This window comes from Phyllopteryx taeniolatus, chromosome 9, assembly GCF_024500385.1.
Source record: "Phyllopteryx taeniolatus isolate TA_2022b chromosome 9, UOR_Ptae_1.2, whole genome shotgun sequence".
NCBI classification, from domain to species: domain Eukaryota; kingdom Metazoa; phylum Chordata; class Actinopteri; order Syngnathiformes; family Syngnathidae; genus Phyllopteryx; species Phyllopteryx taeniolatus.
Window position 1 is genome coordinate 7,994,703 of NC_084510.1, and position 27,437 is coordinate 8,022,139.

Below are 27,437 nucleotides of genomic sequence, written 5' to 3' on the forward strand. Positions count from 1 at the left end.
GTATCTTGGCAAATGGGCTTAATTTGTTCCTCGCCAAGCTCATAACAAACATTTACTCGTAAACAGTTTGATTGAAATGAATTGAAATGACATTAAAGTCGAATTTTGCAGTTTAAAAAAACAACAACACTTTTTTGTCATATATGTTAAAACTGTCTGTGTGGCCTGACAGTAGGATTTTATTAGAATTTGGAAAAATCTTTCTTGGGCCCCATTTTGTGCTTCCAATTTAATTTTAATTATATTTTATGGCCGACTGGTTAGAGCGTCTGCCTCACAGTTCTGAGAACTGGGGTTCAATCCTCGGCCCCGGTTGTGTGGAGTTTGCATGTTCTCCCCTGCGTGGGTTTTCTCTGGGCACTCCGGTTTCCTCCCACATCCCAAAAACATGCATGAATTGGAGACTCTAAATTGCCCGTAGGTGTGAATGTGAGTGCAAATGGTTGTTTGTTTCTATGTGCCCTGCGATTGGCTGACAACCAGTTCAGGGTGTTCCCCTCCTTCTTTGTAAATTTAAGAAAGTCTGCTGACACTGGCTAATGACAGCAGCAAGGTTCCTCTGATAAGGCTGACTTCAAAAACACAAAGCACAGAAGAGGTAACAGAGGAAACATTTATGTGGATAAGATTGACATCAAAGGGCCTACACAATAGGACCTTATGGTGAACCCAGCTCAGGAGATACACTTGAGATGCTCATGAGCAGCATGTTTTAGCCCCCAATTGCACTAAGAGAGATAGTGAAGTATCCGTGACATCTACCTCGGGTTCACTTTTTCTCAATATCAAAGGCCCCACAGCACCTTGGCAGAATGAAAAAAAAAAAAATGATGTTTACGTCCCTCTGGTTTTCTTTGTGTGAGATGTGCGTGAGGTGTGGATGGCACAGAGACTGTGCCTGTGCATGGGGAGACGTTTGTTTGGTTTATTTGAGAGAATGACAGAGTAGTTGTCAACTTGACTATTTCATTTGCTCTTTTAATTGAAAATGTAGTAGCTTCCTTCTACTAAATCTTCAGGGCAAATTAAATGAGTGATGTAGAAAAAATGTAAATGTGCCTAATTGGTGTTTTTTTTTTTTCTTCAAGTCTGTTTTTAATAACCCATGCAGCGTCTACATTGCTTGTTTACTGATTTAAACAGACTATGGGTAATAGACCTGGGTCACGTGTTGCTATTCTACTGCAAATACAGTGGAGTCAAAATGAAGCCAAGAGAATACTTTTCATCCTTTAGATTCCTAGGTAACACAATGCTGACCTCTAGTGGTCAATCTAATACCACACGTAAAAGGAGCACCCAAAGAAAAATAACGCAATTATAAACAAATAAATATTTTAATTTATTACACTATCTCAAAGACATGTGGTCAATACGAGTTACATCAGATCTAGTTTTAGGGACATTGAGGTACATAGCATTGTTTCACTTCATCCAAGTATACAGAACAATCACTGGACTGTGTTACAATTAAAAGCAAATGTCATACCCAGACATATGGAATACCGTTTTAGCATATATTCGATATCCTTGATATCCACCTTCATTTCCATGTTGTCTAGTAGTATGCCTTGTCCCCATTAGCAAGACAATTCAGTGCACTAATAGAATGATTAGGTCGCAGTTAGAAGGACTTTCTTTCCACTGCTGTGCACTAATGGGACAACTTTGGCATACTGTTACTAGTGAGGCAAAACTACTAGTGGGCATATTGGTGCTACTGGTAGGGTTAAGCAGGCTACTTATGTATCATGTGCCTACTAGTAGGGCTTGGTCGTGTTACAAGTGCAGCCCACAGACTGTGTGGCTCAGTTGATAGCGTGGGTCGTCTGAAGGGTCACCGGTTTGAATCCCAGCCCCGGCTCTCTGTTGTCGAAGTGTCCTTTGTTATTGGTGTATGACTGGGTGAATGTGAGGCTTTCTGAAACGCTTTGGGGACCGCACGGTGGAGTTAAAGCGCAATATAAGTGCAGTCCATTTTCTATTTACAATAGTTCACTAGTAAGGTTTAATTGCGGACGCTTGCAACTTTGACATTCCACAATGCTGTACGTCGGCAAAACAAGCCCATATATTATTCTGCTATTTGAGAGGTAATGTTGATTCGCTCCTCAAAACTGTTAAACGTATATATACAAACTGCACTGGCTACAACATTAAATAGACCTGTACAGTCTGAGCGATTCAATACAAGAGTTCTAAATAATTCAGCCCACATAGAGATGGCAATGCTCTGTTCTAATGTTTGTTTTTATGTTTGTGTACTTTGTATGGGTTGTGTTTATTATTGTGGCTGCAGTTTGCATTGGTATGAATACTACAAAGGCATTTTAATATATTGCCCAAGTAATGGAGCCAAATAGAATACCCAATATATTAGGAACACCTCTATTTTAATTATTTATTAGTGCGATTATTTATCTATTTAGTAAATGAATGTCTCTGACATTTAAACTGATCATTGCAATTATTGTATATAGGGATGGGCGAGGACTGATACCAGGTATCGGAATCAGGCTGATACCGGCCTTATTTCAATCTATCAGGTACTTGTGAAGGCTGCCGGTACCAGCCAACGATACTTAAATCTGACATCAAGTTAGTCCTCCTCACCAGTAGTTGGCGCTACACTACAGCAGTTTGACATGCCAGTGAATGAAGCGTCTGAAAGAAAGAAATGTCTTTGTTCAATTGTCTTTTCTTTGTGTCAATTGAGATTTTGTTTCAAAAGTACAAGTGGTAACAGTCCTCAGTATCGGTGAGTACTCACGACTGAACACACGAACTGGTATTGCTCTGAAAAAAAGTGGTCCGAACATCCCAAATTGTAAAAGGCTGTAATTTTTAACTGCCCATTGTATTGGCTCTTCAGATAGACTGTGCAATTGTACCTAAAGTTGTGGCTAATAAGTCCTTCTATAATGTCTGCATCCACAATAAAATGTAATAGGTGGTATACAATGTGTAATATGGCTTTTGTATCACAAAAGCTACTCTACTTGTAATGTAGTTTGGTGTTTGAAAAGCCTCAGTGCAGTTTTAGACAAGCTTAGCTCCAATCTGTTTTGAAAAAGCAGCATCAAATGTAGTTTGTCTTCTGAACATAATGTCTATTTGACTTTCTGACATGTTAAAGAATGCAAAAGTGTCATTAAAGACACAATTTGGAAGTAACAAAGCTGCTCTTACTTGTTGGTAACAGTCTTTCACTGTATGTTGGAGTGTGCCTAGAAAACCTTTTACTGTACCCCAAAAACACACACACATGCACAATGGATGGACCACTGGTGTTGTAGTTGCTTAGGGGTAAAACACACTTGACTTGTGTTTTTGTACTCTTGTGTTTAGAACTGATGCCAGCTCAATTTGATGGGAGTGAATTGGCTGGTCGACCAGTTCAGGGTGTGCCCTGCCTCCCGCCCAAAGATAGCTACGATAGGCTCCAGCACGTCCGCGACCCTAGTGAAGATAAGCGGTACAGAAAATGGATGGATGGCTCGGGAAGACACTCAGCCCGAGTCACTATCAGCGTCTGTGGAGTTACATTCATCAGCAGACTCAGTGAGTGCTGGGTAGGGTCTCGGCTGGTCCAGGTTTACATATGTGACATTCAGACTGATGTAGTGTTCTCCCTCGAGGCTTGAGATGATGGTGGTGACAGCTGACACCAGCGTAGCGAAGTTAGGCCTCAATTCTGGATCAGGGTCCCAGCACTCAAGCATAATGCTATACCTGTAATAACAAACAAAAAAATCTTTGAATGAGAATGGAATGGCAATACCACCACTCTTGCATCTATCCCCTAATTCGTCCCCTTTATTTGATACATTGGTGAAGCCCGGCAAAAAAAACAATAGACCATCCATCCATCCCTCCATCCATCGATTTCCTGAGCCACTTATCCTCACAAGGGTCACGGGCGTGCCGGAGCCTATCCCAGCTATCATCGGGCAGGAGGCGGGGTACATCCAGAACTGGATGCCAGCCAATCGCAGGGCACATATAAACAAACAACCATTCACACTCACATTCACACCTACGGGCAATTTAGAGTCTTCAATTAACCAACCATGCATGCTTTTGGGATGTGGGAGGAAACAGGAGTGCCCGGAGAAAACCCACGCAGGGACGAGGAGAACATGCAAACTCCACACAGGTGGGGCCGGGAATTGAACCCCCCTCCTCAGAACTGTGAGGCAGACGCTCTAACTAGTCGGTCACCGTGCCGCCAACAATAGACCAGTATATTTTATATATATTTTTTTTTACACAGTAAAAGTGAGTTTTCCTCATACAGTTACACAAACTACAGTAAAGGCATTTAAAATAACTAACATGTTCCATAGACCAATGATTTCAAACCAGGGTGCCGTGGCACACTATCAAATCAAATCAAATAAAAATCAAATAAATTCAATGTAGTGTGCATCAGGGGTGCTAAGGAAAATTTTCTTCACTTGAATTCTCCCAAAAATATTATTTATTCATTACAAATATATCTTTGTTCATCAGTGAAGTATAGTGACAGGCAGAAAGAATAAATGTAGCGTACTAATGTACCATTAGATGACAGTAGGTACAGTAAACTTGTGTATCCACCTGTTGCCATTCATACAAGTCATGGCTTCCTACGAGTATATCAGCTTTGTGTTAAATTAAACAGGACCAGTTTCACACAGAGTAAGTCCATTTGTGAGTAAATTAAGACAAGATCATCATTATTTCACTATTCATACTTTTTGTGACTTTTTTGTTTGGTGGGGTCAAGGTGGGGAAATACTGCTATAGACCCTTAACTGAAGCCGGATGTGAAACAAGATGAAGTATGAATGGCTTATCTATTCTAATCTAACACATGCAATGGGATTTGTCATTACAATATTTTCTAAAGAAAACATGTTTCATCATAACATTTCTCCAGCGTGTGTTTACACGTGCGTGTGTGTGTGTTGTTTCTGATGTACATATTAACTACAAAACACAGCATTGCTTAACATGCTGGAATACCAAGTGGTAAACAATTTACAGATTTCACATTACTGAGTCGGCGGCGCGGTGGTCGTCTGGTTAGAGCGTCTGCCTCACCGTTCTGAGGACCAGGGTTCAAATCCCGGCCCCGCCTGTGTGGAGTTTGCATGTTCTCCCCGTGCCTGCGTGGGTTTTCTCTGGGCACTCCGGTTTCCTCCCACATCCCAAAAACATGCATGGTAGGTTCATTGACTACTCTAAATTGCCTGTAGGTGTGAATGTGAGTGCGAATGGTTGTTTGTTTGTATGTGCCCTGCGATGGGCTGGCAACCAGTTCATGGTGTACCCCGTCTCCTGCCCGATGATAGCTGGGATAGGCTCCAGAACTCCCGTGACCCTTGTGAGGATAAGCGGCTCAGAAAATGGATGGATGGAAATTTCTGAGTCATTGTATGTACATCTTGACATGCATCCATCTATTCTCCTCTATCTTGTAGGTACAAAGGAAGAAGTAGTATTAGTGGATGAAATTAGTATTCCGACTGAGGCACCTCTCTGTCAAGTAAAAATAAACCATCCACTACAAAACAGCAATAATTACTATTCCTCAACAAAGCAATACAATGTTTTAATCGTTTGTAATACTTACAAAGGGTCAGGGCAAAACTGAGGCTGTGGAAGCCGCCTGCCCTTCAATAAGTAGTGTGTTATGTCATAAGGGTCCACTTCTGGGTAAGGGCTTGCTCCTCTGGTCAGCATCTCCCACATCAGCACACCAAAGGACCACTGCTCCGAAGACACCAAGTGTGACAAAATATCAATACAACAATGCATATTATCTCATGCAATACCCAAACCCGACTTAAATAAAAGAAGGTTAACTTGAAGGGCACAAGAAAGTCAAACAGACGTGTACAGTAAGGGATAGTTTGTAGTTAGTCTATCAGTTGATTAATAAGCACATTGGGCCTCATTCACTAACCATGCCTACGCTACACAAGATTTGTGAACGCACATTTGACGCATAAATCTGTGATTCATCAATATGTTTGTACTCTGCAAACAAATTAAAAACCTCTTCAGACCTTGCATATGCACAAATAATGCAGGATTAGTTTGTGAAAAAACGTAAAACACACATATTTTCCCCAAGATACACAACAAATTGAAATACAGTTATTCATAAAAATGATAATAATAACTAACGTTAATAGCTCAAACCAGGAATTTGCTAATGAGTTGACTGTCCTAAATAACAATGAAAAGGAAACGTATCATCACTTTTCCCCTCGTTCCGTTCAAGTGCTTGTACAGTATGTGCATGTAAGCTATGTGTGTGTCCCCCACCTCAGCTGTCTGCATGCACTCCGACGTTGTCATTCAACGAGCAGGAAATGCAATCGGACCACTCACATTTCCGAGTTTTTCCAAGGCTTTGGTTTTCTTTCTAATTCCTACAATAATCAGATTTACAGTATGTATTTTTATGTGATTCTGCATGTGAAAATGTGATGTAAATTGATCGATTCGCACACACACTGCTGCTGGCTTGGGTGAATTGTGACATACTCCGATCGGCATATGGCGCGTATATTTTTTTGTCGCTTTCAACGCTAATTTCATGAATTTTATCAACTACAAATGCCTCTTTGTTGTGCGATATTTATTCATTACTGTGTATTTAAACAACATATGCAGTGTTTGATAATTCTCAGCTCTTAAACAGTTATATATATATGTATGTTTTGTGCCGCATTCTTTAATTTATCTTCAGAATTAATTGAAAATGATTACCGTAATTTCTCGTGTGGAATGTGCATTTCTTCCCCAAAATAATTGTCAAAAGTCAATAGTGCGGATTATACATAGGTAAAGGGGAAAATGGAAAAAACTTTCACATTTTATAAATGTATGCCGCCATCTAGAGGTTATGAAAAAGCTGTACACTTTCTTTCCAATATGCCACCGGCACCTAGAGGTTATGAGAACGGCGTACACTTTCATTCTAATATGCCAACACCACCTAGTGGTTATGAAAAAGGCGTAGGCTACATTTTCATTCCAATATGACAGGGGTATGTATGACTGCATATATGTACAGTTGTGGTCATAAGTTTACATACCCAGGCAGAATTTGTGAAATATTGTTTTCTTTAAATACGACTGATGACTGAACAACAACCATCATTAATTTCTTTATGGTCATGTTTTGTTTAATGATAATACTTTTCTGAAATGCTTGACAGTTAAATTTGAATCCCATTAAAATAAAATTAAATGTGTTTCACCTGGCCCTTCATGTTTTCTTTAAAGAATTGTACCCATCTTACAAATTCAGCCTGGGTAATCAAACATATGAGCACAACTGTGTTTTCTCATTTACTAAATAAAAGTAGGGCTGTGAATTTCAAAATAAGAGCAAATAAATAAAAAAGCAAGTATTACGTGTTCAAATAAAGTGCTTAACTTCTCAATAATTATTTGGAAAAAAATGAACAATATACAGCTAATACTTCCTTTTGATGATGTGTAGAAGCAAAACCATGCATTGTAAAAATGCATTATACTGTACATAGGTAGAAGGGTTTTTGAGGTCAACATTGGTTGCGTGTTATACATTATACACGAGAAATTATGATAATATGATTATAATATGTTGTCGGTTGTTGTGTTCAGAAAGCTTTCTGATCATAGCAACCTTTTTGATAATAGGGTAAAGATTTAGAGACGTATTAAAGTTTTAGAGCCAACTTTGGTTACTTTAAAGCTCCATGCCTTAGCTGAAATGCATCAGACAGATGTCCTTTTCTTGGAAAATAGGGGTGTGGTTGAAGCAGATTGCAGCTAGCGTTCCAGGACTCATCATTTAGAATTAATTCTGATTCACTAACATACGCATGGTGGAGCGAAGAAAACTGGCCAGTACGCATGTGTCATGAATCTGGTGACTTTGCCTAAACACTAAACTTGTGCACAGAGTGAGAACATTTTTACACATTTGTTAGTAAAGTGAGGCCCATTGTTCCAAAATTCATCCATCCATCCATTTTCTGAGCCGCTTGTCCTCACTAGGGTCGCGGGCGTGCTGGAGCCTATCCCAGCTGTCATCGGGCAGGAGGCGGGGTACACCCTGAACTGGTTGCCAGCCAATCGCAGGGCACATAGAAACAAACAACCATTCGCACTCACAGTCATGCCTACGGGTAATTTAGAGTCTCCAATTAATGCATGTTTTTGGGATGTGGGAGGAAACCGGAGTGCCCGGAGAAAACCCACGCAGGCACGGGGAGAACATGCAAACTCCACACAGGCGGGGCCGGGGATTGAACCCGGGTCCTCAGAACTGTGAGGCTGACGCTCTATCCAGTCGTCCACCGTGCCGCCTGTTCCAAAATTGTTTTTCTTTTTATATTGACACGTTTCTATTCTAAATGAAGTATACTTGATATATTTGACTCTGATGTTTTCTTCTTTTTCTTGAGGTACTTAGATGTGATATATTGCAGGTCATTATTTTTAAATAAATCTACAATCAAGTAAAATTATCAATTATCAAGTTTGTTATATTTATTATAATTCAAGTTGATGTTAAGTATTAACATAATACTAGTCTATTCCAAGACCAATTGAACCCTTTTATGGGTATCTTTTGATATGAAAAATACTACAGAACAGAATCTGTTTGATAACTAATAATTTTTCATCATATCTTCATTTGTAAAAATGCTGTGTACTGCATTACTTCTTTCATGTTAGGAAAATGCTGATGAGTTGTGAGATTTCTTTATTTTTAGCCTGGTTTAACACATCATTAAGTAAATAAAGCTCCAAATAAAGACCCAATACCGTCTGTGGTATCTGGGGACGTTAAAGATGGGAGGAAAACAAAAACAGAGTGAAAAACAGCATGTCAGCAAAGTCATGGAGAAGATTTATAAGCAGTTAGTGTTTTGTGTTTATAGATAATGTACACACACAGCACTGGTGTAAATCACTTAAAAATTAGAATGCAGTACACAAAAATAAACTGTACAGCTAAACAGTAGTGCCACCTTACATTTTTTCTGCGGAGAAAAATGAGCCGTGTAATTGAGGTGAGACACTTGTTTTGTTTCAAGGGATGATGCAACCAGTAATTAATTGAGACATTGCAAAAGATGATGTATTTAAATACAACCCCAATTCCAATGAAGTTGGGACGTTGTGTTAAACATAAATAAAAACAGAATACAATGATTTGCAAATCATGTTCAACCTATATTTAATTGCATACACTACAAAGACAAGATATTTAATGTTCAAACTGATAAACTTGATTTTTTTTTTAGCAAATAATCATTAATTATATGGCTGCAACACGTTCCAAAAACGCTGGGACAGGATCATGTTTACCACTGTGTTACATCACCTTTTCTTTTAACAACATTCAATAAACGTTTGGGAACTGAGGACACTAATTGTTGAAGCTTTGTAGGTGGAATTCTTTTCCATTCTTGCTTGATGTACAGCTTCAGCTGTTCAACCGTCCGGGGTCTCCGTTGTCATATTTTACGCTTCATAATGCGCCACGCATTTTCAATGGGAGACAGGTCTGGACTGCAGGCACTGTGGTTTGGCATTGACTTGCTGAAATAAGCAGGGGTGTCCATGAAAAAGACGTTGCTTGGATGGCAGCATATGTTTCTCCAAAACATGTATGTACCTTTCAGCATTAATGGTGCCTTCACGCATGTGTAAGTTACCCATGCCATTGGCACTAACACAGCCCCATACCATCACAGATGCTGGCTTTTGAACTTTGCGTCCATAACAGTCCGGATGGTTCTTAACCTCTTTGGCCCGGAGGACACGACGTCCACAATTTCCAAAAACAATTTGAAATGTGGACTTGTCGGACCACAGACTGATCACTTTGTATCAGTCCATCTTAGATGAGCTTGGGCCCAGAGAAGCCAGCGGGCGGCGTTTCTGGGTGTTGTTGATAAATTTGGCTTTTGCTTTGCATAGTAGAGTTTCAAGTTGCACTTATGGGTGTAGCGCCGAACTGTATTTACTAACATTGGTTTTCTGTATTGTACCTGAGCCCATGTGGTGATATCCTTTACACACTGATGTCGGTTTTTGATGCAGTGCCGCCTGAGGGATCGAAGGTCACGGGCATTCAATGATGGTTTTCGGCTTTGCCGCTTACATGCAGTGATTTCTCCAGATTCTGTGAGCCTTTTGATGATATTATGGACCGTAGATGATGAAAGCCCTAAATTCCTTTCAATTGTACGTTGAGGAAAATTGTCTTTAAACTGTTCGACTATTTTCTCACGTACTTGTTCACAAAGAGGTGAACCTCACCCCATCTTTGCTTGTGAATGACTGAGCGATTCAGGGAAGCTCCTTTTATACCCAATCATGGCACCCACCTGTTCCCAATGAGCCTGTTCACCTGTGGGATGTTCCAAACAGGTGTTTGATGAGCATTCTTCAACTTTCTCAGTCTTTTTTGCCACCTGTCCCAGGTTTTGTGGAACGTGTTGCAACCATAAAATTCTAAGTTAATGATTATTTGCTAAAAACAATAAAATTGATCAGTTTGCACATTAAATATCTTGTCTTTGTAGTGTATTCAATTAAATGTAGGTAGAACATGATTTGCAAATCATTGTATTCTGTTTTTATTTATTTTTAACACAACGTCCCAACTTCACTGGAATTGGGGTTATAACAAACCATGTGTTTGTTTTTTGTTTTTATAACATGAGCCCATCATATTCTTTAATGACTTTAAAAACACTGCAAGTCTGTGTTTGAAAATCTCAAAAACTACCCCGCTTTTGAAAAGATAATCCTGATTGTTTGAGTTTCTTTTGCTTACCACATCAGACTTAGAAGTGAATTTCTGTGTCCGTAGACTCTCAATAGCCATCCATTTGACTGGCAGTTTAGCCTTTCTGTGATCTTGAATACTGTAGTACTCCTTATCAAAAACATCTCTGGCCATGCCAAAGTCTGCCACCTTGACTACATAAGACTCATCCAGCCTAAGACAGAAAAACAAAATACAGTGTAGTATCAGTAGGCCTGCGGATGAACGGCTGATTTTTCTTCACATCTCTTTGACTCACATGCAGTTGCGTGCTGCGAGATCTCTGTGAACAAACTTCTTCTGAGCTAAATACTCCATCCCCTTGGCAACCTGCAGTCCGAAACCAATAAGATCCTTCACGGTTGGGTTCTTAATAAAAACACACAACAGTCACACTGAATGACAACAGATGCAAATTTTACGTGCATTTGATTTTGCATATTAATTAGATAAAGAATATCCACTGTTGCAAGTCACACCCTCTTCTCGCAGCGAATGAAGTGGCGCAGATCTCCATGTTTCATATATGGCAGAACCACCAGAGGAAGACCTTCTTGTGGCAGGAGGATGCCCAGCAGAGACAGCACATTGATGTGATGGAAACCCTTCATTATGATACCTTCCTTCAGAAACTGCTCCACCTCCTCAACATCTGTTATTCCTAATGACAAGCAATGGTTTTAAAAGGTTCACAGGCATTCAGTAAAACCCTTGAAATCGCAGTTTGTACAGATCACAAAAGTAACACAAAAATGACTCACTATTCAAAGACTTGACAGCACAGTGTATTTCTCTGTTGCTGTGGTCTGTGAAGTAGCCATGATAGACTGTTCCAAAATGACCTGCAGGACAAACAGAAATAGGTGTAATGACAGAGAACTATCTCCTCCAAATGTACAAATATTGTTTTTTCTTACCCTTCCCAATGATCCGATGGTGTTGCACAAGGAGCATTTCAGCAGGAATAAGAACATCCTTAACCTCCTCCAATAACTCTGGCCTAAAACTGGAAATGGAAATTTTCTCTGCAGCCATTAGAGGAGTGAGAGTAACGTCTATACTGCCTGCAGTATAGGCCAGGCTGGGGAAGGCCACAGGCCCAACAATGGGAGTCGGGGGATTCAGGGATACTATTAAGAGAAGCACGGAGAAGAGATTAGTAAGAAAAGTCATCTGTCACACACCCAGATTGGCAGCACACTGTTAGAGTTGAGTATAGGGAGTTCTTAGTCAGAACGTCACCTCTCCTGTAGTCCCCAACCGGTGACATCTCGACATTATTTGTCCCAGAACGGCAAGCACTGTGGCCCAAACGGCTCTCCACCATGGAAGCTGAAAAACATTTCACATTGTTTTAAATATCAACTACTCATGAAGTGTGCAGACAAATATAGACAATGAAACACCAAGGATGTTCTGGTTGAAAGCCTTGCGTAAGTCAACAACACCCTCAGCCGGTAGTTGTTGTATAAACAGGTCGGATCAAGGTCCGCACAGCCTACCTTTCTTTTTCTTCCTCAAGTGCTTCATGACAACGAAGGCCAGCACTGCACCAGCCACCAGAGCCGCTAGGATCCCCAGCACTATCCCCACCATGGTGTGGTTGCTGACCCTTATTACTGTGCCCACATTATGGACCTGTCCGTTAATGGAGATCTGTAAAGCCGTTATACAGTCCATCATACATTTTGAAGAAAGGATGTTTTCATTACAACAGTTTCATGAAGCAGAGATGTTTTTAAATATTCCTGACTCCGACATTGAGATGGACACTCTTCCTTACATGTACTGCGTATGTGTATGTATGTATGTAATGTAGCCCGATGGGGGGCTCATGCCAGTGCAAACTGTAGGCCGGTCCCAAGCCCAGATAAATCCAGAGGGTTGCGTCAGGAAGGGCATCTGGCTTAAAACTTTGCCAAACAAATATGAGCGTTCATCCAAAGCATTCCATACGAAATTAACAAAGAGTTAACAACATCCGCCACTGGCGCCATTAACCTGCAGGGCGCCGGTGGAAATTCAGCAACTGTGGGTCGGAGACGAAGGAGAGGTGGAAAGCGGGTTCTTAGGCAGAAAGAGAAGAGGAAAGCACAGAGCCGAGAACTGATTGTGGGGACTTTTAATGTTGGGACTATGACAGGAAACGTTTGGGGGTTGGTTGATATGATGATGAGGGGAAAGTTTGATTTAAGTTTTATTTTAATTATTTTACCATGGTGTAGATGGGAAGAGAAATGGAGTCTGGGTTATTTTAAAAGAAGAGTTAGCTAAAAATGTCTTGAAGGTGAAAAGAGTATCAGATCGAGTGATGAGGCTGAAACTTGAAATTGAGGTTGTTATCTATAATGTGATTAGCGGCTATGCCCGACAGGTAGGATGTGACCTAGAGGTGAAAGAGAAATTGTGGAAGGAGCTTGATGAAGTAATTCTGAGCATCCCAGAACGAAAGAGAGTCATGATTGGTGCAGACTGTAATGGACATGTTGGTGAAGAAAACATGGGTGATGAAGAAGTGATGGATAAGTTTGGCATCCAGGAAAGGAACTTGGAGTGACAGGTGGTGGTAGATTTTGCAAAAATGATGGAAATGGTTGTAGTGAACACTTTCTTCCAGAAGAGGCAAGAACATAGGGTCACCTACAAGAGCAGAGGTAGAAGCACACAGGTTGATTGCATCTTGTGCAGACGATGTAATCTGAAGGAGGTTACTGACTGTAAGGTAGTGGTAGGGGAGAGTGTGGCTAGACAGCATAGGATGTGTGTGTAAAATGACTCTGGTGGTGGGGAGGACTATTAAGAGACAAAGGCAGAGCAGAGAACCATGTGGTGAAAGCTGAGAAAGGAAGAGTGTTGCGTGGCTTTTCAAGAAGAGGTGAGACAGGCTCTCGGTGGACAGGAGGAGCTTCCAGAAGACTGGACCACTACAGCCAAGGTGATCAGTGTGTGTGTTATGTGACAGAGGACTCTCTGCTAGGATGAAGGGCAAATTTTATAAGACAGTGGTGAGGCCAGCCATGATGTACAGATTAGAGACAGTGGCACTGAAGAGACAACAGGAAGCAGAGCTGGAGACAAAGAGAGAGCAGACTTTGATGGTTTGGACACATCCAGAGGAGAGATAGTGAGTATATTGGTAGATGATGAGGATGGAGCTGCCAGGCAAGAGAGCTCAAGGAAGACCTAAGAGAAGGTTGATGGATGTAGTGAGGGAAGAATGAGGGCAGTTGGTGTCAGAGAGGAGGAGGCAGGAGATAGGCTTACATGGAAAAGGATGACACGCTGTGGCGACCCCTAACAGGTCAACTTGAAAGGAAAAGAAGATGTATGTATGCATGTATGTATGTATGTATAGCTCTACTACTAAAGCATCACTCCACCTGCAAGCCTGGGCTGGATTAGGGCTCACTGAACCCCCTACAGCAGCGTTCACCAATTTTTTTGTAAACTGAGAGCTACTTCTTGCATACTGATTAATGCGATGGACTACCAGGTTGTTATACACTTCTAAAACAACAAATTTGCTAAAATTACATTTATTGATATCCATCCATCCATTTTCTGAGCCGCTTCTCCTCACTAGGGTCGCGGGCGTGCTGGAGCCTATCCCAGCTGTCATCGGGCAGGAGGCGGGGTACACCCTGAACTGGTTGCCAGCCAATCGCAGGGCACATACAAACAACCATTCGCACTCACAGTCACACCTACGGGCAATTTAGAGTCTCCAATTAATGCATGTTTTTGGGATGTGGGAGGAAACCGGAGTGCCCGGAGAAAACCCACGCAGGCACAGGGAGAACATGCAGGCGGGGCCGGGGATTGAACCCGGGTCCTCAGAACTGTGAGGCTGACGCTCTAACCAGTCGTCCACCGTGCCGCCCATTTATTGATATGTAAATATTAATAATTAATGATATTCATCTGTGTGAAGATGCTGATCATTTAAAAAAGTAGAACACAGATACATATCTCTATGCAGCACTTTAGTTCTATAAATCTCTCTCTGGCCCTTGGGGCTATCTGGTGCCCGCAGGCACCATGTTGGTGCCCCCTGCCCTAAAGGCTGTAGTCAAAACTCATTCACAGTAATACAGCATTTTCTGTGCATGAATGTTATAATTACATGTACAGTAAACCCTTCCTATTCATGGGGGTAGGGACCAAGCCCTGCTGCGAACAGTAAAAATCCACGAGTTATTGACACCTGCCCTAAAAAGGTTTATACTGTGCTGTAATTGCCTACAGATGGAACAAGATGGCAGTCAAGGATTTACCGTGGACCCCCACAATTTGCGGGGGATAGGGACTGGGCCCAACCACGAATAGCAAAAATCTGTGACTAAACGACGCTCTTTATAATTGGCATGAACAAAAAAATCCCCCACCCAAAAAAAAAAAATAAATAAATAACGCTGAGGATCGGATCAAGAAAAAAAAACACGACTAAGCAGAGGTTTCTTCAAAAAACGGGGGATAGGTTAAAAAGAATATACGAATAGGTGAATTTGCAAATGCTGAACTGCGAATATGCAATACTTTTGTACTTTAGTCTAAATGACGCTCCTCGACACCCTTCAGCAGTTCATTGGCACTAAGGTACCACCAGAGGGCACCAAAGCAATAATGTCATTGCTCATGGCCATGAGGACAAAAACAACAAATAGGTGAGTTTTTCTGTATGGATCGGTTCCCCAAAAACAATCTGCAAATATCCGAATTCGCAAACACCAAACAGTGAATATGCTTGTCAGTATGTGGACAAATCATGATTTTATTCTGTGAAACTCTAGCCTGTATGGGCATGCTCACGAACACAAATGAAAAACTGCACTTATGAGCAGTCTTGCCAATAAAAGCAGTGCTGACTAGAATTTGCAAACCTCATCCATTATATGGAAATGCTAATGGAAGTGATCTGCACCTTGTTGACAGTCAGGTTTCCTGAACCAATGTCCTTCTTGTTTCTATAGTAAATCTGATGTTATTTTGACCATCCAAAGTAAATGGAAGCTCTGTGAATGGGAAACCGGGATGCAGCTTCCCCGGTTTTGTCTCTACAGCTCACCAATTAACATTTTTGTTTTACTTGTGCCCGCGACCCTAGTGAGGATAAGCGGTAAAGAAAATGGATGGATGGATGTTTTACTTGTTCATTCCACAAAATGGATAATCGTATTATTGCAGCTGCAGGCTGTTTTGGAAATTGTTCAGTGACTTCCTGAAGACTTCAATATGTGTGTTGAATAATCCAATGTTATTTTTATTCTCTCTGAAAATATTGCCTACTGTTTTATGTGTGAGGAGAAGCGGCTCAGAAAATGGATGGATGGATGGATGAATGTTTTATGTTTGTTGCAGATGTTTTGGAATCTCAGACTTAATCGTGTTAAGTAAAGTTTAATGTTTTACACTGGAATTATAATTATATCATTCTGAGTGATCGTGTTTAATTAATAACAAGGGTCCTTGTGGTGTATTCTGGATACAGTACACAGTACAGCATTAAAAAAGGCTCCCGCCAGACTAACCTTCACAGGCAGTCCCTCACTGGGGATGGTTATGTTTTTGGGTATCCTACAGGTGATCTCATTATCCAAGACTTTAGCATCACAATCAACACCCGCCACCGTCATAATGATGGTCATGCAGGAGCTAACCAGGTTTAATTTCTGATGCTATGAACAGTGAGGAAAATCAAAACATATTATAATGGCAAATCAGACAATTAACCGATAGCATTCATCCTTACATGTAGTGAAACTTCATCAAACCCAGGGTACAAATGCAGCTCATGTCCCTCTGTTTCAAAGGGTATTGGCTCCCCATAAGGGTGGTAGGAAAACTCTTTTTTCCAAAGTCCAACTGCTCCGTCCATGTCAAAGGAAAGCTCCCCTTCCTCTGTCTCATCCCTTGGAAATACAGGAGTGACACATTCCATTCTTGAGGACAAGGCCTTGCCGATGCACTCCTGGAAACAAATAATTCAATCATATTTGAGAAAGGTACACCTATACATTATAACACTGGAGGTTGAATCCACTGTGCAAGATGATCCAAAATGAAATTTCATGTGGAAAAATACAAACATTAGTGCAGAACGTTTACTAAACGGTTGAATATTTAAAAATTACTACATTTATTAATTTCATGTTTTCACTTGAATAGTGAAACATACTGTGTTTGTGCATAAATATTGAATGACTATGCAAAGCTTTAATTCACGGTATTTTAATTAATGAATATGATACCCTTGTCGCTGGCACGGTGGACAACTGCTTAGCACATCTGCCTCACATTTCTGGGGACCGGGGTTCAAATCCCGGCCCCACCTGTGTGGAGTTTGCATGTTCTCCCCGTGCCTGCGTGGGTTTTCTCCGGGCACTCCGGTTTCCTCCCACATCCCAAAAACATGCGTGGTAGGTTGATTGAAGACTCTAAATTGCCCATAGGTGTGAATGTGAGTGCGAATGGTTGTTTGTTTCTATGTGCCCTGCGATTGGCTGGCGACTGGTTTAGAGTGTACCCCGCCTCCTGCCCGAAGATAGCTGGGATAGGCTCCAGCAGCCCGCGACCCTAGAGAGGATAACCGGTAAAGAAAGTTGATGGATGGATGGATACCCTTGTCACAGTCTTCAGGTGGCTCTCATTGGGTTTAAAGTGGATGATGGTACGATAAACAGAATCCAGGTTCTCTCCTTCAATCATAATATTTGACCCTCTAGAAATCAGACAGACACATATAAGAAATTGTTATATTTCAATAACATTGAACAGATGTTCTATTGCACTGTACACAACTTCAGTGTTGAAAGAGTGGCTTTTGCTGTTTTGCAGGACTACCTGTCAAAGCTACAGTCGGGTAGGACGGCTGTAATCTTGGGGTTTTCTTTGTAGTAAAAAACCTTTGTTGTGACAACAGGAGACTTGTCGATGAAAACACTGAGAGGTACGTCCCTCACCTCTGAGATAGGCTGGGACAGACAGATGATGGAGGACATATTGCCTTTAGGCTTTGTGACTCTGCAAAGATGTACATATATAAAGGCATATAGAATAATGAAGAAGGATTGAATTACATTAAAATATTTTCCATTAATATTTTGCATGTCATAAAGGGTAAGGCATTTTTGAAATTGTAGTTTGCAAATCCATTATAACTCAGTAGACATGATGAAACATGTTGGCTTAATAGGTCAAAGAAGTAAAAATGTTCTGTGGAAGAACTTAGTTTAATAAGTTTCTGGGAGTGAAGGCAGCAACATGCAAATATGTAAATTCTTGGTGATAAACTGGTACAATAACAACTTTTTTAGACCTTTTTATAGGACAAGGCACATCATTGAGTGTGACTCTCCTGGTCCTTCCGGCATCCAAGTGTGCTCCTGTCACTGTGATCAATGTGCCCCCGATGCGAGGCCCATAGTTTGGCTGGATCTCTGTGATGTTGGGGATCTGAAGGAAGGTTTTATCATTAGAATTGAAATATCAAACATTTTTATGATGGCTCAACCGTAATAGTTAAAGTTACCAGAAATCTAAAGCCAGGCATTTCTGCCTTCCCGTCAATAGCATAGCGTCCCTCCACCTTCATGCCTCCCTCATTCTCATGCACTTCTACTGTAATGTTGACTGGTTTTGACAGGTCAGTGGCCCCAGAGCGAATCTTACACACCATGCTAAAAAAACAGTACACAAAAATATTTGGGTCAGCATGTCCCGGAGGTCTGTGGAATATCTAAGATTGAAATGTTTCAAGGGGTATACATTATCTTCCATTATAAAGAAGAAAACTATATGAATTTGTAGTCTGAAATGTAGTTTTTCTATTTAAATAAATGTTTAATTCATTTTGTTTTCCCTATCGTCAAGTTACATCAACAAAAAGTATTCAAAATTAAATACCGTAGACAACTACTCCAACGCTGTACCTTCAAAATCATGAGGAAGGCCTCTCTTGAAAATGTTGCAAATAAGGATTTACAAAGGAACTTCGTTCCTATGGTGGTGACGTAAACCGCATTTATATGTAAGTCAGAGTGCGGCGTAGTATATCACACTAATCAACACAAGTCTAGCGGAGCAGTAATGTCATTATTAAAGTAAATATTTGGCTGAAAAACATTTCTAGTCCGTAAAATAATCAACAAACTAATCAGAAACAGGGTTTGTATTAATGGCTTAGTGACTCAAATTTTGAAATACATTCCTGTATCAACACTTTAACTGTCTTACAATTTACTCTTTTACTGCATCAGAATGACTGACACAGCTAGACTTTTTCACAGTTCTGTAGACTACAATGAAAGATGACACAGATAGCATGTTAATTCTGAGGAACTAATTACTAATGAAGTACTCCCAATAAAACAGATGCACAGTTCAGCAAATTGAAGCTCACATAGTTCACTCACTGTGTGTTGTTACTCTTGACAGGAAGCACAGTACACGATGTCTGTCCCAGTCTAACAAGGTGGGTTCTAGAGCTAATAGCAGGTCTTAGGGGTGACTGGAACTCCCATCCACACACTGTTAACTCTGTTTGACCATCATGGGGAGCAGTCCGTGGGAAGAACTGCATCAATAAAGCAGAATTTATAGCACTACTTTGATATGTAATCTCTATTGGTTATGATATAACGAATATTTTGTCCAGGAGTCTCGAACAAGGCTAACCCCAGTGATCCGTGGTGGGCAGGACTCATTCCTCCAGTGACTTGAGCACTCGCTCTCCCATGAACACACCCCTGAGCACCAGCCACAGCCCATGAATTTAGGAGCTGTCAGGCACATTGCACAAGTCAGAAAATGTTGACATCCTGGTCCTCTCTGGGGGACCTGAAACATCTGGAAGAGAGATGAACAATGTATGTAAATACTTTAATCATTAAATCAGAGTAGAAAGAGTCCAGCCTGTTTTTTTAATTTCTCATGTTTAGTGAGACGTCATTTTTACTCATGTCACTTGTTCCCCGTATTGAAGCCTTTCACCTACAATACCGTGAAAAAGTATTTTCCCCGAATATCCAGAATATTCCATGGAATGACAAGACGAAGGTTGAACGTTTTGGAAGGTGCATATCTTGTTACATGTTGTGGAAATGTAACACAGCATTTCAGAAAAAGAACATTATAACAACAGTCAAACATGATAGTGGTAGTGTGGTGGTCTGGGGGTGCTTTTCTCCTTCAGGACCTGGACAATTTGTTATGATTGGTGGAACCATGAATTCTGCTCTTTATCAGAAAATCCTGAAGGAGAATGTTCAGCCATCAGTTCATGGCGTTAAGCTGAAGTGTACTTGGGTTCTGCAGCAGGGCATCAATCCAAAACACACCATCCATCCATCCATCCATCCATTTTCTGAGCCGCTTATCCTCACAAGGGTCGCGGCAGTGCTGGAGCCTATCCCAGCTATCATCGGGCAGGAGGCGGGGTACATCCTGAACTGGTTGCCAGCCAATCGCAGGGGACATAGAAACAAACAACCATTCACACTCACATTCACACCTAGGGGCAATTTAGAGACTTCAATTCCAAAACACACCAGCATGTCAAATTCTGAATGGCTTAAAAAAAACTAAATACAAAATTTTGGAGTGGCCTCGTCAAAGCCCGGACTTTAATCCAATTGAAATGCTGTGGCATGACTTTATAAAGGCTGTTCATGCTTGAAACCCCTCCAGTATTGCTGAATTAAAACAATTCTGCAAGGAAGAGTGGGCCAAATTATAGTTTCTCCACAGAGATGTGAAAGTCTCATGGCCAGTTTAAAAACTGTATTTTATGTTTATTTGGGTTGTATTTGTCTGATATTATCATTTGTATCTTGATCTTAAACACTAAAGTGGGGAAATGATGCAAAAAAACCAAGAATTTCAGAAGTGGACAAACACTTTTTCACAGCGCTGTATACGCCAGGCAACATGGAGTGCTGCTTTCATCAAGGAGAAATATAAAAAAATATATAAATCTTTAAATAGTAATGTTGCAGAAATGTTGTCAAGGGCGTGTTTTTTTGTGTGACAATTGTACAAATAGTATAATAATGGATTTTATTTATTAGCTATCATTTTAAAAAATTGTCAGGTGATTCACACATCCGGAGGAAGACCACCCCAAAGACCAGCTGATCCGTGTTCGTGAGTCGACACTGCAATCCTTACTATGATGTACAACATCAGTGCGTAATAATTATGGGGAAATTACTAGCTTCATACGAAATCCCAACTTTGCCTTCTCTCGCGCTGACTCAACGCATTAAACGCTCACACGCTCATTTAGTTTAGCCCAGCGACCACACACGATGTTCCATTTTCGTACGCCTTATTTTCTTTCTTTCGTTTGCCCTTAGTGTTATGTTCTTGTTGTAGTTTGTAGTTGTGTGTTTCATTAAATATACCATAAAATTCTACTCGTGGTTGTATTTTATGTGTATTCTGAATTTAAGTAAGCCTCTGTAACCGAGGACTCAAAATGTCGTAGAGTGTAGCAACGTCCAGATTCTGAGACTGATTAAAAAGTCGTCGTCATTTCGCCTAAAATTAAACTTGAAAAATTTGACTCCAAGAAACAACTACCGGCATCCGTACCTGTTACGGTCGCAGTTGATAGCAAGAGGAGGGCCCGTAACAAGTTCAAATGGCAGGAAAAGTTACGGGCGCACCCCAACAGAACAACAACTTCCTTTTTGTATCTCCTTTGTTTTTACTTTTTGTGCATCTTCCTCTTCAACCAAAATTACCTCCTTTCCTCCTGAGATGCTTGGAGACAGACCATCCCCAGGGCCAACTGATCTACAGTTGTGTGTAGACCATGGCAATGGTTGCCAGAATGTACAAAATTAGTGCCTAATAATTTTAGGGTAAAATACCAGCTTCACACAAGTTCCAACTTTGTACTAGCTCAACACGCTGTAACCTATTCACGCACATTAATTTTGAGTCCAGCAACACACAATGTCCTTCTAAATTCCTGAGATTGATAGAGGTTTTTCGTCACTTTTCCTAAAGTTTGCACATATAAAAAGAGACGTGGTGCCCCTTTACAAGACAAAGATAGTTTTTAATGTTAAACGTAAGTCAAACGCAGGCGTTCGCTTCCAGCGCATTCTTTAAAAAAATTAATTACGTTTTATCCAAAACCAATATACGCTACAGTGGTGCACTCCAAATGACAGCACAGAAATGACGGCACGGAAAGGACGCATCTGCTACAAAATGTAAAAATATGGTAGAATCACATATAAGTGGCATAACATGCATTGCCTCAGTCATATTGAAGCGATGGCTCTGTTCTTTTGTTGTCATGCAGAATTTGAGCTTATGTGGGTCCCAAAAGTAGTAGTAGTACTATAACTTTAAATGAAATTGGGCTCATTACTTTTTGACTGCCCCTCGTATATTGATTTTTATTAGCACTGGCTCATTCAGTTATAGATGTCACAACGACCGTGCAGTAAATCTACATGGTTAGGTCTAAAAAATATCAGTGTTATTGAAAGAAAATCAGTCACGCTCTCCACATAGTGTATTTGCATTAGTAATGTCCATTGAGGCAACATATCATGAGTATGATCAGCTGAGAGAAATATTGTTACACCCTCTTTCACAAGCTTGTTATTTTTTTTACCTTGTCTCCAACCACAAAGAGGAGATACTCTGATGAGTAGACTGCAGCAATGGATGAGATCCTTTGGTTCTCTACCAAAGAATAATTAGCAAAGATAATCGGACTCGATCTTGTCAGCACAAGCTGCGAACGCAAACACAATAGATGAGATCAAAAAGCTGAGAACAACATATATTAATGTCAATACAATCACCACAGTGGCATATTAAAAACAAAAGCAAGTGTCGCATACCTGCAGCAGTCGACCCGTCGAGGTACCGATATGGGCAACAGTCTTGTTGTCAATTGTGGTCACCAACAGAGAGGTGAGAAGGACGTTTGTCATTTGTCGGTTGAATAGGTCCACTCTGTAGTATGGCTGGGAAACCATGGTTGGATGGTCTCTGCATGTGGCGTTGTTCTCCATGCTCTAGTCAAAGGCCACAAGCAGCAGACGATGCAGAAGGGACAAATATATTATCATGGAGTATAAGAACCAAGCCCTGCCCCAAATAGCTAACTGACCCACCCACCCCCAATCTCTACATGAACCACAAACGATGATCCCAAAACACTTTAATATCCTTTTAAACTCATTTTATGAAGTTAACCTTAAAAATGAATGGCTTACAGCTACAAGTTATTTGCTTGAACACTTTGAACACTCTCCTAATCCTAACCATAACCGTAACTTCCCCTAAACTTCGCTCCTCCCCAACAGACAAAGATGTTAGGGCCAATCCCAGTTCTACCCCTTAGCCCTTCCCTTTCGTCTTAGCCCTTGGTTCTGCACGTGCACGAGAACGAAGGAGTATCCCATTTCCTATGGGAAGGCCTAAGACGAGCCCTTGAAACCAAGTGTGGTCGGGAAACTCGCTTGAAAGCGAAGGATATGGGACTCCGCCGTGCTGTCAGGCGAAGAGCTGTTTTACAAAACGGCGGAATGGGCAAGGAAGTACATAAATGTAAGTCGCACATCCCTTGTCTACTGTCAGACTAGGGTGACAAATACACATCAAACGGACTTCACTACAATGTACTGCATTTTATGAATGATTAGAAAGAATTACAGGTATAAGACAGCTAAGTCACAATCTGAAGTTAAGCAGCTAATGTAGCGTGACTAGTAACGTCGCTACTATACACTGTCTACTGTGACGTTCACTTTCCATGTAGTTAAGCTATAGCCTATAATCACTAATTTTAAAATACCAGTCATCTTTAGAAACTGCATGAACAGACATATTTAAATAAAAAAAGCAGTTTATGATAGCAACATTCATTTGGAAATGTAAACAATTGTCACATCTGCCTACGACACAGCCAGCAGGAGGTAAGGGGTGTTGATGGGGCTAAGGAGCTAAAGGGCTAAAGGGAAGGGGTAAAATGAAGGGGAAGGCCGAAGGGGTACAATTGGGATTGGCCCTTAGTCTCTCAGTCGAGATGTATCACTTCTGCAGACTTCCTTGAGACCAATTCCTACTTTCCTATTAGACATCTTGTTCAGTGACTGTTCTGGAGGGGCCGGGGGGCGGGGAGCTAAAACTGTGCTTGCCCCCCATTAATGGCTTCTGATGTACCAACCAAGTTGTTTGTGACTGGATTTATCTGTCAAAATTTTCATTCAGCAAGCCCCCCATCCCCCATACAGACTATACACACACATATGTATATAAAATTACAGTACGTATTACATAATTACAGTACGTACTGTGCAGGCAATATTGCTCAAGTTGTGGTAAACGGCCCAAGATTTAAGGCAGATGCATAGCTGGAACTCCCCTGGAAATTGCTAATTGCGCCAGTGTGTCTCTAACAGTGTGTGCAAATAATGTAAAAAAAATAAAAAAATAAAAATAAAAAATCATGACAAAAAGGGTCTGAATAATTAATTTTCTTTTAGATAATGAGCATAGGATGAGGCGACTACAGCAGCATCTTTCTGAGAATGTACAACGTATGACTCATGACAAAATGGCATACAACAAATATGTTGTTATAATGTGATCAGTACATGACTTATTACAGCAAGATTAATGACATGTGCTGTAACTCTTGACAGAAGGATTACCCAGTAGCTATAGAGACAGAGCAGGGTGGCTTAAGCCTACTGATCTATAGGCTGATGTGGCAAAAATATTTAAGTAAATGATAGGTATAAAAAGGGTCTGTTTCTGACATTGGTTTGATTTCTGTTACACAAACGTCATCTATTTTGTCATGTTTTGATGACACAGAGGTAACCTAAAAGTGAACTGGGAGTGAATCCCGTGATCCTCTGAAGCCGATATCACAGAAAATAAATAAATGTAATATTTATAAGGCCGGCACGGTGACCGACTGGTTAGAGCGTCAGCCTCACAGTTCTGAGGACCCGGGTTCAATCCCCGGCCCCGCCTGTGTGGAGTTTGCATGTTCTCCCCGTGCCTGCATGGGTTTTCTCCGGGTACTCCGGTTTCCTCCCACATCCCCAAAACATGCATGAATTGGAGACTCTAAATTGCCCGTAGGCATGACTGTGAGTGCGAATGGTTGTTTGTTCCTATGTGCCCTGCGATTGGCTGGCAACCAGTTCAGGGTGTACCCCGCCTCCTGCCCGATGACAGCTGGGATAGGCTCCAGCACGCCCGCGACCCTAGTGAGGAGAAGCGGCTCAGAAAATGGCTGGATGGATGGATTTATAAGGCATGTTTTATGCAGTCAGCAGCCCTGATGTTTGGATAGACTGACAAATGGAAAAAAACAAGATTTAAATGTTGGATAGTGCTGCTGGCAGGTTATCCCACATGGACTCCAGCTGCCAAAGTTAACAAGGAAATCTAAGGGGGAGGAGGAAAAAAACTAAAACATTTTGTCTCTCGCTTACATTAATTGTAAAATCAAAGGCTGAAATGATTATTGAGTAATATTCTTTTACTTTTATCTCCCCTGAATAATTGGGACCAAAATATTGTATTATATATAAGAAAAGTTTTTGTCATATACTGCCTGCAGTTCCATTATTGTAGCTGGGAGGGCGCTTTGCGTTCTCTCTCTCTCTCTCTCCCCTCCCTTCTCTGTTTTCAGCACCTGTCTCCAATCAGCCTTATCACCACCGGTCCATAAACCTGCCTGTTCCAGGAAATCCTCGCCGAAGTATTGCAGTTACTTTCAGTGGTACCACGGCCCTTTTACCTCCCGTAAGTCACCCTATTCCTCGTTCCCTTTTTGACTCCTGTGTCTCCTTGTTCCAGTGTATTTTCCCCCCGGGTTCCTGATCCACCTACTTCCTTCTGCCAAGCAGCCGCCTGTCCTCACCACTGCCTGCCACCCGGATGACCGAGCTTCTCAACCTATCTCTAAGGGAGAGCCCGGACACCGTGCGGAAGAAGCTCATTTCGGCCGCTTGTATCCACGAGCTTGTTCTTTCGCCCTACAGCGCGTGACCCTATATAGCTGAGGGTAGGAACGTAGATTGATCAGTAAATCGAGAGCTTTGACTTTCGACTCAGCTCCTTCACCACGACAGACTGATACAGAGTCACTGCAGACGTTGCACCGCTCCATTCTTCCCTCACTCATGAGCAAGACCCCAAGATAATTGAACTCCTCCACTTTGGGCAGGATCTTATCCTCGACTTGGAGACGGCACACCACCCTTTTCCGTCTGAGACCATGGTCTCAGATTTGGAGGTGCTGATTTTCATCCTGCACAGTGGACGACTGGTTAGCACATCTGCCTCACATTTCTGAGGACCCGGATTCAAATTTGGCCTCGCCGGTGTGGAGTTTGCATGTTCTCTCTGTGCCTATGTGGGTTTTCTCCGGGTACTCCGGTGTCCTCCCACATTCCAAAAACATGCATGGTAGATTAATTGAGGACTCTAAATTGTTCGTAGTTGTGAATGTAAGTGCGAATGGTTGTTTGTTTGTACGTGCCCTGCAATTGCCTGCCGATCAGGGTGTACCCTGCCTCTTGCCCAAAGTCAGCTGGGATAGGTTCCAGCAAGTCCAAGACCCTTGTCTTAAGCGGTATGGAAAATGAATGGATGGATGGATGGATTTTTATCCCTGCTCCTCCCACGGGGGATTTTTGGCTCAGTGACCACCAAAGCTGCATTCTGCTTGGCCAGCCGGTATCCATCAGCTGCCGCCATAGTCCCACTGGCCAAAATGACTCCTTCCTTCCAGCTTGATGGCATCCCTTACAGCTGTTGTCCACCAACAGGTTCGGGGATTGCCATCACACCAGGCACCGACCACCTAACAACCACAGCTCCAGTTGCCCGCCTCAACAATGGAGGCGTGGAACATGGTCCACCCAGACTCAATGTCCCCCTCCTCCCTCGGGACGTGGTCGAAGTTCTGCCGGAGTTGGGAATTGAAACCCCTTCTGATAGGGGACTTTGCCAGACATTCCCAACAGACCTTCACAATATGTTTGGGTCTGCCAGGTCAGGCCGCCATCTTCCCCCACCATCGGAGCCAATACACCACCAGGTGGTGATCAGTTGACAGCTTCGCCCCTCTCGTCACCCATGTGTCCAAGACATGCAGTCGCAAGTCCGATGACATGACCACAAAGTCGATCATCGAACTGGGGCCTAGGGTGTCCTGGTGCCAAGTGCACGTATAGACACCTTTATGTTTGTAATGGACAGTACGTGACGAGCACAGAAATCCAATAACCGAACACCACTCAGGTTTTGATGTGGGAGGCAGTTCTTCCCAATCACACCCTTCCAGGTCTCACTCTCATTGCCCACGTAAGCGTTGAAGTCCCCCTGAAGAATGAGGGCGTCTCCGGCACCCACTCCAAGAAGGGTGGGTACTCTGAACTGATGTTTGGTGCATAGGTACCAACAGCAGTCAGGACTACTCGAAGGCGGCGGGAGACTACCTTCTCGTCCACCGGGGTGAACCCTAACTACATGCACCGAGCTGGGGGGCAGTCAGTATGCCCACACCCTCACCTACCACCTGCCTGCCGTGGGTGACCTTACTAGGGGGATAAAGCCCCCA

General features: G+C 41.8%; 1 protein-coding gene across 3 annotated transcripts in view; it reads right to left on the minus strand.

The window, feature by feature from the left end:
* Nucleotides 1-1,318: 1,318 nt before the first annotated feature.
* The window catches only part of mst1rb (macrophage stimulating 1 receptor b), a 32,045-nt gene continuing 5,926 nt past the window's right edge, over nt 1,319-27,437 (minus strand). For 2 of the 3 annotated variants that reach the window (XM_061785291.1, XM_061785292.1), the window contains exons 3-21: nt 22,690-22,866; nt 22,458-22,580; nt 19,502-19,672; nt 19,240-19,400; nt 18,357-18,504; nt 18,144-18,280; nt 17,669-17,848; nt 17,447-17,546; nt 16,578-16,796; nt 16,357-16,503; nt 12,331-12,484; nt 12,071-12,160; nt 11,746-11,958; nt 11,590-11,670; nt 11,308-11,489; nt 11,088-11,197; nt 10,838-11,003; nt 5,618-5,754; nt 1,319-3,732 (exon numbers count right to left, since the gene is read on the minus strand). In XM_061785291.1, the coding sequence (XP_061641275.1) occupies nt 3,510-3,732; nt 5,618-5,754; nt 10,838-11,003; nt 11,088-11,197; nt 11,308-11,489; nt 11,590-11,670; nt 11,746-11,958; nt 12,071-12,160; nt 12,331-12,484; nt 16,357-16,503; nt 16,578-16,796; nt 17,447-17,546; nt 17,669-17,848; nt 18,144-18,280; nt 18,357-18,504; nt 19,240-19,400; nt 19,502-19,672; nt 22,458-22,580; nt 22,690-22,866 (2,919 nt within the window). In that variant the 3' untranslated portion in view covers nt 1,319-3,509. The remainder of the gene's footprint in view (nt 3,733-5,617; nt 5,755-10,837; nt 11,004-11,087; nt 11,198-11,307; nt 11,490-11,589; nt 11,671-11,745; nt 11,959-12,070; nt 12,161-12,330; nt 12,485-16,356; nt 16,504-16,577; nt 16,797-17,446; nt 17,547-17,668; nt 17,849-18,143; nt 18,281-18,356; nt 18,505-19,239; nt 19,401-19,501; nt 19,673-22,457; nt 22,581-22,689; nt 22,867-27,437) is intronic. The other variant, XM_061785294.1, reaches the window with a different exon arrangement.